This window comes from Spea bombifrons, chromosome 10, assembly GCF_027358695.1.
Source record: "Spea bombifrons isolate aSpeBom1 chromosome 10, aSpeBom1.2.pri, whole genome shotgun sequence".
Classification (NCBI taxonomy): domain Eukaryota; kingdom Metazoa; phylum Chordata; class Amphibia; order Anura; family Pelobatidae; genus Spea; species Spea bombifrons.
This window is the reverse complement of record NC_071096.1, coordinates 19,878,970-19,892,111: the sequence shown is the minus strand read 5'-3', so window position 1 is coordinate 19,892,111 and position 13,142 is coordinate 19,878,970. Positions and strand designations below refer to the sequence as shown.

At 40.0% G+C, this 13,142-nt stretch overlaps 1 protein-coding gene across 1 annotated transcript in view; it reads left to right on the top strand.

The window, feature by feature from the left end:
- The window catches only part of CHRM1 (cholinergic receptor muscarinic 1), a 50,155-nt gene extending 39,285 nt beyond the window's left edge, over window positions 1-10,870 (top strand). The window contains exons 2-3 of the mRNA XM_053448678.1: window positions 7,856-9,503; window positions 10,390-10,870. Coding sequence (XP_053304653.1) covers window positions 7,930-9,501 — 1,572 coding nt within the window. The 5' untranslated portion in view covers window positions 7,856-7,929 and the 3' untranslated portion in view covers window positions 9,502-9,503; window positions 10,390-10,870. The remainder of the gene's footprint in view (window positions 1-7,855; window positions 9,504-10,389) is intronic.
- The last annotated feature ends 2,272 nt before the right edge of the window (window positions 10,871-13,142 follow it).

Here is a 13,142-nt window from a genome sequence, read left to right as displayed (position 1 = left end):
TCCAGGGGGTCATAACAGGGAGCCAGACACCCTATCGAATGAGCAGGCTGAATGAGCCAGTTAAAAAAGAGGCCACTGTTCTCTCCAACTGGCCTGTTAACACCATGTAAATTTGGCACAGCCTCCTTAGCTTATTTCTGTCCGGTGCTGAGCATCCTTAGAAGGTCGTGTGCTGGGATCTGATATTGGGTTAGGGGTTAGGCCAATGTGAGAGCTGAAGTTAAATACATCACAGGTGCAGACATGAGGTGAGGGTAGGGACAGGGTTTTCTGAAACTTTTCATGTAAAATATTGATTAAAATATTTAGAAGAATAATATAGTATTTTATTTATAGAATATGGTTTATAAACACATGTTCTGTTGTGTATAAGCACATTATTGGGACTCTAGAACACTATGATACTTTGATATCCACCAAACATTCTTAATTCCTAGAAAATAGAGGCACCAGTAGATGGAAATATGGATTTGGGAATGTCACTATTAAACTAAGGGATATTTGAGACCCTGGCAGTCTGATTTCTGAAAAAACAACAACAGAGAACTGGATCTTTAAAGAAATCACATTTGGCAGTTTACCTTGAACTATTTATTATTGTAAAAACAAATTAGGTTGGCTTTAAATTGTGTGCTTAGAAGCCAAATGTTAGTTTTTAAAGAAAACTAAAAATGTTTTGATTATTAAGCAACAATAAATTAAAGTGTCCCAATACATTCAAAACTAAAACTGTGCAAATGTACCCTGATCTGAAACTCAAAACTAAATCTCTTTCTTGCCCTATAAACACTTAGACTATCAAGTTTTTATTCTCTTTTCTAGTACGTATATAAAGGGTTAAAAGACGCTGGCTTTCCTAGCTGCTAGTACCATGGTGGTATTTTGGCTGATACCCATGATGGCTCCCTCCTATTCTAAACGATGGAGCCTCATAAAACAGATACTGCCAGCACTGACTTTATAAGGACGTCACTGCTCACAGAGTCAGTTAATAAACAGCACAGCCTTAGGGAGGGTCTTAAAGGTTTAGTTGATGAAATGACTTCCTCCATCTCATCCTGCTGCTCCATGCAACTATTTATAAAACTCCTTCTATTACGCTTGTATTTTTTTAAAAAATATACTCCATACACTGTTGTCCTTCTTTACTAAATTTACTAATAACACAATACCTGCATACCTTCTTTTTGAACAAGATGAGTTAAATGCAATTTAAACAGGTATTAAAGATTCAAACGTTACTGATCGGAGTGCACTTAATTGGATGTGTGACGGACTGAGGCAAATCACAATGACTGACTGTTAACCAAGCTCAGGATGGGCCCAAGCTCACCTCCAGAGAGATTACTGACATGTAATACTTAAAAAAGTATTTTAATCTACAGTTTTTGCAGGGCCAACTTTGTCATTCTTGAGATGTAAAGTTGTCAGTTTTCTCACTTTCACATAGAAGCATAGAAGTTGAGTTGAAGTCGCTAGACAAGCTGGTACATGGCCAATATTTTCAAATAGGTAAAGGTGAGCCAAAATTGAGACTAAATCGCTTGCTACCGTCCATCACTGGGTCCCCGCTCATGTTCATAAGGATGCACATGACTACACTCACCACAACAAGTGGGTTGTTCCTCAGCTAGGACAGTGTGATAGCAAGGACTACTAGGTTTAATCGCAATTGAAATGAATGATGCTGGGTCCCCTGCCACAGGTAATTGTGGTAGTACTGCTGAGGAGTGGGTAGCGCCTAATCGTTATAGGCTAGCTATCCCTCCTATTACTGCAATCCCTGCCATCAATACTGATGTAATAGAAAAGGGGTGAGGTCAGCACTAACATGCCCTAAGTGAATACATTTGAAACAATGAAAATTTGTATTTCAAGGAATTATGTTGTGCTAAATTTATATCTATTTTCTGTATGTTCTCTATAGTCAGGGTTTCTTGACGTATGCTCCAGACCAATTTCTTTGGGCAAAACACAGAGCAGTGGTATCGAAGAGGCATATTTAACTTCTTAACCAGAACTTGATACAGTAGCCAGGTCTTCAGGGGCAAATATACTAAAAGTAGAGACATATTTAACTTCTTAACCAGAACTTGATAATGTAGCCAGGTCTTCAGGGTCACATACACTAAAACATTTCATTTAGTACTGCCTTTCATTTAAAGTTAATTTTTGAGAAATCAGGTATAGAAACAGAAATATAGTTCTGAAAACTTAAGAAATAATGAAGTTGCCGTTCAATTACACAGCAAAGATGAACATGTAATGCCTACAGGTGTATAGTATCCAGGTATGTATTTAAAGTATTTGGTTGTGCCCTATTTAGATATTTAGAGTATGTACACTTTTTTTAAGTATGAGTTTTTTCATATTGGCTCCTGGGCCATTTTTTTAGGGCACTACTTTTGTAGGGCAGTAATATTATAGACTTATTTTTAGCCTGCTCACCAGAAGCCAAAAGAGAGGCACGTAATAAAGTATCCAGGGCCATATACACTTAACATGTGTAATGTTCCCCTTAGGGCTACCTGGCAACCTAGTGGCTGTAAGTTGCTGGAAAGCTGTCACTTTCTACAAGCATAACATTGAACAAGGTCAAGTCTCTCGTCCTTCTTCTTCCTGCACCAGTATTTTTGCTACCCTCTACATTGAGCTTGCCTAACTAAAAGGGAAACCTAAACATGATTGTCTAGGGGAGGAAGAAGTGATACACACGCCTATGCAAGTCAGTCCCCACAGATTATTTTCCACAGAAGGAGCATAAAACTGTACAATATGGCACCTTCTTGCCTAGTGATGCAGAGTAAGAATGACATCGTATGTTGGTGTGAAGCATCATTAGCCTACAAAGAAGATTGTATTTTGGTGCTAAGCATCTTTAGAATGTATTGTACTCTAAAGTAAGGCATTGTAGAAATCTTTACTAGTAAAGGCATAGATCATTTCCTCACAATTAACAAAACTAGGCAACTACATAGCCACTAGCCTGTTGTTGTGCACAGTGACAGGTTCATATGTGCCCATGTTGGTATGCCTGAATGACAGATGGTTCAATCTTGTCCTTCTATTCATCACTATGGGCCTGCTAGGCAAGATCCACTGGCCACTGCTTGAATGCTAAGACTAGGGAAGCAATTGCTTAGTTTGCTTTATTTGAATGGTCTGATTTCTATCGGTTCTTATCTCCTCCCTGTGGTGTAATAAAATTTTGGTATCTGGGTAAGCATATTAGGGTTTGTATCGCAGCAGATCAACAGTCACACATTGCCACACACATTCTTGATCAACACTTAAAATGGAAAGATATCTTTTTGGTAATCTCTCATTTTGTAGTGACCTCACCCTGAAGATTTTTGAGCCAGGCTGATTTAAGTGAAAACATTTCCTTCTTTTCCCAACCTCTCTTATTACATGCTTTCGGCACAGTTTAAAAAATGTATTTCTTCTTAATATTTTATGGCAATTAAGATTTTAAATAGGTCGTTTTTGCATATAATGTCAACTATGTTATATTTTTCCATAGTTGATAAGACTATGTTATTTTCTACTAGCCAAACAGATGAATCGGGGTGTTCAAAAAAGTATGCTGGTCCTGAATTATGAACGAGCCATTACGATACTCGGGCAGATGTTGTAGAAATGCGTATTCTCAGGATACGTTGATAAGTCACTGCTTTAGCGTATAACGTCTGGAAGTATGGAGTTATTATATAGTGCAGCTAGCGAAGGCTGATGTGAACTGAAATGTTCATTAATAAGTTATGGATATGAGTTAGTGTGGGAAGTTGGATGTCTTAACCCATTTGAAGTTGTTACAGGGAGAGTGTGACATAGAAATGCAGACAAGAGAGAGCTGGGAACCTGACCTTAGCATAGCAGGATAATGAAGTGACATAGACAGACGAATGTCAGGAACCTGTTCTTGCCTCTACACGGTGACATAAGGAACAGGGAGCAGGGAGACAGTGACACGAAGAGACAGAAGTCTATATCTCCAAGTGGAGGGTGGTTTAGTGACTCAGACATAAAGGAACATTACGTCTGTCCCCGTGTTGGATTGCACTGTGTTCCTCTTGCTCTCTCTAAATGTTTTATTGGAGCTGACATGAGTAGTCATGTAAAACAAGATACATACTGGCATAATTGTGCCATGTAGTAAAATAGCAGTGGCACTTAACCCCTTTTTTGTAAGAGACTATGTACTTCTTCATTGAACCACAATGCTATAACTCCACAACTCTATTGCTGACCTCTGAGTGTAATTTAGCAGTACATTGCCTTCAGAAAAAGAAGTTCCAGTGTGGGTCACAATGTGTGGCTCTGTCCAATGTCAGTGTTGAGCCTCTTAAATTCTGGTGACTTACATTTAAGACCCGAGTAAAATGATTTCTTTGAGAATCAGTATTTGACACCTTAGGCCATCAGAGATGTGGCAAGTAGCAAAATAAAATCTGGCCTATTAAACAATCAATAGAAAATGCCAGTGATAATTTTCACTAGTGAGGGTTACAGTTGAAGGGCATTGTTGTCTTCTGACCAGGCTATAAAAATTAATCAGAAAGCAAAAGACCTGAATGCTCAGAGGAAATCAGTGAGCAAACATGAAAATGAAGTTCATGTGAGGCTGAAGAACAGCCCAAATGAAACAGGGACATGCTGTAGGATAGGATATTAAGATGCTTTCCATTCTCGGTTGAGCTAGTCTTATACCTTTTTTTACACAGCCATTCAATTAAGTGGTTGTGTATGCTTTGCTTTGGAAAATTACCCCAGAAGGTACTTTGGCATGATACCCTCATAAACTGGAAGCTTTTACATAACAGGCAACTGACACATTAACTTTACTTGGGTGCATGATCCATCCCAAATAGGAGCAAAGAAGGAGAGTGCACAAGTACCGTATTTGCTCGATTATAAGACGACCCTGATTATAAGACGACCCCCCCAAATCTGAATATTAATTTAGGAAAAAAAGAAAAAGCCTGAATGTAAGACGACCCTATAGGAAAAAAGTTTTACCAATAAATGTTAATTCATGTAAACTATTATTTTTAAAGCTATGATTTCCTTCTATTTTCCAACCTGCCTCCCCCAGTTATGCACATCTGCCCCAGAAATGCCTTATACCCCCTATATGCCACTGTGCCCCATGATATTCCTTTTAACCCTATATGCCACTGTGCCCCATGATATGCCTTTTGACCCCCTATGTGCCACTCTGCCTCCAGAAATGCCTTATACCCCTATATGTCACTCTGGCATTAAGGGGGTTAAAAGGCATATTATGGGGCAGAGTGGCATATAGGGAGGTTTAAGGCATTTCTGGAGGCAGAGTGGCATTAAGGGGGTTAAAAGGCATTTCATAGAACACTCTGCCTCCAGAAATGCCTTATACCCCCCATTTAACCCCCCCCCCAAACTTACCGGTGCTTCTGACTCCCCTGTCATGCAGCCGGGCAGCGTGTAGATGTCTACGCGATTCGCCTAGACAACTTACGCTGCAGCCGGAAGGAGGTGTGGCTAGTAGTGGGGGTTGTCTGCGTCCATCGCGCAGACCTTCCCCGTCTGTCAGAGAGAATTCCCCCCGCCGGTGCCCCCTGACAGCCGGGGAAGGTCTGCACGATGGACGCAGACAACCCCCGCTGCTAGCCACACCTCCTTCCGGCTGCAGTGTAAGTTGTCTATGCGAATCGCATAGACATCTACACGCTGCTCCGGCTACACACCGGGGACTCAGAAGCACCGGTAAGTGGGGCGGGGGGGGGGTAAGACAGGAGGATCCAGGTCCCCTGCAGCTGCGAGGGATCTGGATCTTAGTCGTCTCATTGTCAGACCTATTTGAGGTCTGATTATAAGACGACCCCGATTATAAGACGAGGGGTATTTTTCAGAGCATTTGCTCTGAAAAAAACCTTGTCTTATAATCGAGCAAATACGGTAATATATTGATGGTACAAAAAAACTTAAATGTTAATTTAAAATATAGCAATTTTTTTAACAAATTCTTGGTGTGCTCCCCGTCTTTGCTCTATCTGTATGTGTGCGTTTGTGTGTATGTTAGGGTGACACATCAGCCATGTTTTCCAGGACACGTATAATTTTTACATATTGCTGGCAAGCCCAGATACAGTGCTGCCCTGCTGTATGGAGGATTTATAGACTCATGGAAGAGAACCAATTAGTCAAATATACACCACCCATACTGCAGGGGAGCATTTAATTCTAGTGTGTGATCAATGGGCCCCTCACTATGATCAACACTAATTATTACAAAATCAGTGCTAATAAATGGCTGATCTTGTTTTTTGTAATTTAACTGTTAACATTGCTCAATGAACACTGTATTTTGTGTTATAATATAATAATACATACATTCAAATTATGACATTTGACAGTGTCTGGTCAGATAGGTGTTAAGTCATATACTTTCTATCTTTATAGTAATATGACAATTTGTGCAATGGTTAATTGAGGTACAAAAAAGAATAGTTCAAGTTCAACAATTGCTATTGTGTAAGGTTGCAATTGATGTGGGGTTAAGTGATGCAATGCTCTGTAGCTGAGTGTTGTAGTTACAGAAGGTGCATGTACACCTGCCTCCTATCACTGTTTGCCCCAAGATCACCTGTTTACCCACAGAGGCGATGGGAGTGGAGGAATAACTAAAGCTCAGTAAAGTACTAGGTAACCCCTTCTTGTCCAAGTCGTTTTAACTATGCTTGCATACAGGGTAATCATACAAAACATTATAGATAAGAATTATGTGTATTATAAACAAGCAAAATCGACTATGTGTATAAAGCATAATGAGATTTGTTTTACATGTAAGCAATTATCTATAGCAGTACAATCTGATAAAGAATAGTTATATGAAAAAAACTAATGTTTTATAGGAAGGAGTATATGGGGCACTAGGAGGAGTTATATAGAAGGAAGTTGTTATGTAGAACAATTAAAATAGTTATGGGACAAGAAGAGGAGTTATATGGATGAAGTAGTTATATATAGAACGTTAGGTGGAACAATGGGAGAAGTAATGAGTACTTCTATGGAGTGACAAAATGATTTATAGGGAGACAGTATATGAAGCACAGGAGGAGTTATAGAGAGAGGTTATGTGAAGTAGCAAGAAGGGGATTGTATATTGGGATATAAACAGTGCCTAACATAATGAAACTGAAAAGCCTTAAATGAAGCAGTAGAGTGTGATACAGTCGATGTTCTATTACGCCAGGTGTGCTTCTGGTAACATATGGTGTTTTCTCAGCATTTTGGCTCTGTATTTAAGGTCTCATGTTTTTGTTTTCTTACTTCCTTCTTATTTAATTCATTTTACTTGTTAAAACCATAAACCTGTCCAACCACTTCTTTCTCCCCTTGTGTGTGTGTGTGTGTGTGGTGGGGGGGGGTCTCCTCCTTCACCAACACAGCTCCTTCCTCCAACAATCAAACAACAGAGATCATAAATCTAGCTTTGTTTAGTTACAGATTACAGAGACACACGTAGCAGAGGAAAGAGGAGGGTGAAAAACAAAGGGAGAAAGAAAGAGAGGCAAACGGTGAAAAAAAGGTTAGATCACCCAAATCAGTAAATGAATGGAAACAACTTAGAAGAGAAATATCTGGCTTGGTGTAAAGAATGTGATTCTAGATTACAAATGATCACTTTCAGATGCCACTCTAACTGTGGCATCTGCTTTCATCTTGGATTCATTACATATCTTCCGTATAACAAAATTCCAATGATACTTGCCAAGGTTCTCCAAAAAGGCTTTTGTTTCTTTTATAGCCTTGTATATGATGTTCTCTATGCCACTTCTCACACTGATTACATTTCTTTTCCTTATTATTGCAGATTTGTATTGTGGTGGATAACAGCCTCCAAATATTGGGGTGAAAGGAATACCCCCTGCCTTCTTTCACAGTTTCATGTTGGCCCTGCAACATAATGGTGGGCAACTAGAGATAACCAAGTGGTATCCGACCATGAATACTTCTACTGTGACCCCGCTGACCCACAATGGTACAACTGACCCATACATTGACCCCTTAGGGGGCCATGCCATCTGGGAAGTGGTCCTCATTGTTGTCACTACTGGCATCCTTTCTCTGGTCACTGTAATTGGGAATATACTAGTTCTTCTGGCCTTCAAAGTAAACAGTGACTTGAAGACCGTTAACAACTACTTCTTGTTAAGTCTTGCTTGTGCTGACCTCATTATTGGTGCAATATCAATGAATCTTTATACCACTTATATTGTGATGAGGCGCTGGACACTTGGCAACATATCTTGTGATTTATGGCTGGCCCTGGATTATGTCGCCAGTAATGCCTCTGTAATGAACCTCCTCATTATCAGCTTTGACCGTTACTTTTCAATAACACGACCTCTAACATACAGGGCTAAGAGGACACCTAGAAGGGCTACCATCATGATTGGCATGGCGTGGTTTGTCTCTTTTATACTGTGGGCTCCTGCAATATTGTGCTGGCAGTACATAGTGGGTGAGAGGACAGTGGAACCAAATCATTGTTACATACAGTTCCTTTCAGAACCTATAATCACCTTTGGCACAGCCATTGCTGCCTTCTACTTACCAGTCACCATTATGATCATACTTTACTGGAGGATTTACCGTGAAACAGAAAATCGTAGCAGAGAATTGGCAGGTCTCCAAGGGTCAGCATCAGAAACAATTGTGCGGCCCTTGGCTTTGAGTAGTGTCAGAAGTGGCAGTAGCAGTGGAGCAGGGGAATCAGAAAAGTTGTCCAGATCACAGGTGATTGCACCAAGGGTTAAACGCACATGCTGTTTTCCTCGGCGACTTGCTGCAAGTCCTTCTCTTAGAAGCTATCCTGAACATAGGAGCAATGGGAGCTGCAATACAATGGAAGATGCAGCTTCTGCAGACTCACTATCATCGTCTTCTGATGGAGAGGAACGACCATATGAAATGAAGAGCATTTGCTCAGCAGTCATTCGACTACCCATGGTCAGCTCTGTTGTAGGGACACCCACTGGCTCACGTGGCTCTAATGACACCCTTGGGAGAGGTGATGTTTTGGTAGAACCCAATGGAGAAAAGCAAGAGTTATCCAGAAAATCATCCAAAGCCCAAGTATCTGCTTTGCCATCAACAGCAATCAAAAGCAAAATTGGGAAGACTCGACATGGGAAGAGGAAAAGCAACTCACTCATCAAAGAAAAGAAGGCAGCAAAGACATTGAGTGCTATTTTGCTTGCTTTTATTTTGACTTGGACTCCATACAATATAATGGTGCTTGTGTCCACGTTCTGTAAGGAATGCATCCCAAAAAGATTGTGGGACTTGGGTTACTGGCTGTGTTATGTTAATAGTACTGTTAACCCAATGTGCTATGCACTCTGCAACCGCTCTTTTAGGCGCACCTTTAAGATGCTGCTACTCTGTCAATGGGACAAGCGTAAGTGGAAGGCGCACAAACATTCTGCACCATTCTTCAGGACACCGTCACAATGATGGTGGGTGACAACACAAAATATTTCATTTAAAAGGACAGCTGTAACACTTTATTATTATTATTTTTTGTTTTATATAGGGCCATCATATCCTGCAGTGCTGTACAATGAGTAAACAGGACATAACAAGTAGTATATATCATGACAATTCGGCTTACAGAATAAAGGGCTAAGGAGGGCCTTGCTCAAACGAGCTTACATTCTAAATGTATAAAATTACATCTTGACAGGGTGATAGAAACTCTCTGTTGGGCGGATCTCTGAAATTACTCCTTGAGGCTGTCAATGTTTCAACAGTTGAGACATGAAAGTACGCTAAATTATATTGGGTTTGTAGATTCTCTGTTGGTTCACTCTTACAGTAGGGTTTCTACCAGATTACAGAGAACTTCACACAGTGAGATGATACTTATGTGCATCATTCACAAGAAACAAATATTAGCTTATAAAGTTGTATGTTGAGAAAATGTTATGCTAAAAAAATTTAATACATATTGGCAATGTTAACAAACCGTTTAACCAGCTAGCTGGGAATGATTGATTTTGTAGCGCAACATCAGCTAGAATGATTAAGGCTAAACCTGCAAAGCAGCGGATTACATCTGGTTTCTCTTGGATGATGCTAGATGGTTATATACTTGAATATGTTTTTGGAGAAAAAAAAACACAAAAATATTATTCAACTTATCAATATTGTTACCCTAAGATCACCACCTAAACCTTATGCTATTTCTGGGGTGGGGGTTCTAGGGGGAGTATTTCCCCGTGATTTAATTTGGTAGTTGTTTTGATATATTAATTGCCTATTCTGTTAAAATGATTAAACAAGGTGATATAGTGTTGACAATGATAGCTTATCTTTAACTAGTTTATTTTCATTGATTTCCAGGACACAGGTCATCCAGGAGAATACATCCAAAGTTCTGCTTTGTCTGCATGCAGAACAAAACCAGAGGCTATTCCCAGCATGTTCTGAGTGGGAGTACAAGGGATCCCAGCTTCCTTTAAAACAAAAATGGGTGGAATGAGGAAGGAGTATTAAAGAAATCACTTCTACAGGGGACTCAATCTGCTATTAGAACAATTCCGGGAATATGTCTTTTCTGTTTTAGTACATTTTCTTCAGATTATTCAGAACTGAGTGAGGGAATGGGATATTTAGGGGAAGGCCAGTCTTACTTTTCAAGCGATGATTTCCACTTTTTAAAAAGATAGATGGGTCCCTTTCTGTGTGCCAAACTAAACAATGGCAGGCCAAAGAACATGATTACAAGTTTTTCTACTGTTTACAAAGTGAAAACGTGGATGGAACAATCTATTTATTCTGATTTCAACTAAATAAAAACTATTGTAAAGAAACCCAAGATTTTTGTTTTATTCCAGTGCTATAGCTCTTTGTTGTCTAGCATATAGTAATATACAGTATATTTGTATTATTTCTGATACATAGCTTTACAGCAACTATGCATTATAGTTGCATGTATAAGCGTACGTATTAAATGTACATTTAACTCTATTTAGCATAAGATTTCAGACTCTCCTTCTGTTTTTCTTTGACGTGTACGTAACTTACTGAGAAACTGCCACAGCTTATGACATGGGTTTGTACTTCTAGGAGCCTTTGCTTTTGTTTTATTAATATTGATTGTTGTAGAGGTGTTCAGCAAAACAGTGGACCGACGGGCATCCTCCTGGCCTCCTGTAGGGCTACTTTTAAAGCGAGGCAAAAAAGGCAGCTGCCCTGGGCCCAGTCACACCTGCCCCTTGAGCTAGCAGCAACCGTGGTCGCAGGGGTCGCAACTGTGACGAGCCTGCCACTGTAGGGACCGGGACAACCCCAGCGATCATTTCCGTACAAACCCACTGCTTAGCAGTGGCGTCTCCAGCTTTCATATTTAGGGGGGCACATGGGGGGCCAGGGACCAAAGTACACATACAATATATATATATATACACACTATATATATATATATATATATACAAGTTATACATGCATTTTTAACTATATAATATGTACTTATCTCTTTGAAGTAAAGACCGTGATTGAAATATGATTTCAAAATAACAGCTAAACTGGCAGTTATTCCTCATTCTTTAATATTAGCCCCTGCTGACATTATATAATAATATTAGACCCTGCTGACAATATATATATATATATATATATATATATATATATATATATATATATATATATATATATTAGACCCCTGCTGACAATACATTTTATATTGAAAATTGGACCCCAGGAAAGCATTTCCTTGGGTCCCGCTCCACGCTCCCTAGCATGCAATCACTCCGCTCCCGCACCCAAAAAAAAATATTTGCTACACTGACCGCAGATTAGGGGTCAGTGCAGTCTTCCCTCCTTCTGACCCTTCCGTGACATTGAGAGGTCCTCTCCCCCGTAATCATCCGACAAATAAAGTCGCCAAGTTGCGGCACCAGGATCTTAAAAGTCTGTACGAGCGACTCTATTGGTCGCCAGCAGGGGGCTTGTCTGCCATCAACCAATGAAGAACGGTTGTACTTCATTGGTTGATGGCAGAGGAGGCCCCTGCACTAATCCTGGCACCAAAGCTGCTGCGTAGTCTGTACCGTGTTAACCCCTTATTAAAAACGAACACGAAGAATGTACACGAATATTCGCCCGAACACAGGAACGGGCTAATATTCGCGGAATACGAAGATTTTTTCCCCCACGAAGAACAACACAAAGAGTTGGCCAGCGCCCAAGTCTAATACAAACCCTGTATTTGCAGGTATACATAAATAATGTATGAAAACATAGCATAGCAGATAAGGATCAACAGAATAACACACAACCCCAGCTTTGCAGGTATAGATCAATTGGAATTCACATTAAAAACTCAGCATTAAAGGTATAGATAAACCCCCTTAAATTACAGGTATAGATCACAGGTTGCACAACCCAAAGCCAGCCCTCGCGTCCACACTGCCCACATAGGACCTGACCAGCACCAAGATAACACAAAAAAGACTTGCCTTGTGTGTCCCCAAACAGCCCAGCCTGTGCCATCTTGGTCCCCAAGGCTCAAACGCCCTGCTCGTGCCATCTTTGATTTCCACAAATCATTTATCCATCTATGATAAACACTTTTACAGTCACACGCTAATTCACACTTTCATTCACATATCCTCTCACTCATTCACACAAATCATTTACACAAATTTATTCACAAATTCATTAATTCTCTCACTCATTCCCACAATTCATCCACAAATGAATTCATTCATTCTCTCATTCACACAATTCATCCACACATTATTTTTTCATTCTCTCGCTCATTCACACAATTCATCCACACATTAATTTTTTCATTCTCTCACTCATTCACACAATTCATCCACACATTAATTCTTTCATTCTCTCACTTTCACACAATGCATCCACACATTAATTCATTCATTCTCTCACTCATTCTCACTCTTTATTTCAATATTCTTACCACTCCTTTCTCACTATCTACCCCCTCTCACTTACTTATCTTGCAGAGGTCATGCAGTGGGAGTGCAAGGCCCCTGTCTCGTTGCTCTGCCACAGTGCGCGCTGCTTCACTGCTGAGAATGACATCATATTCCGGAGCTCAGCATAAAATGCCGGCACCGCGACTGAGCTAG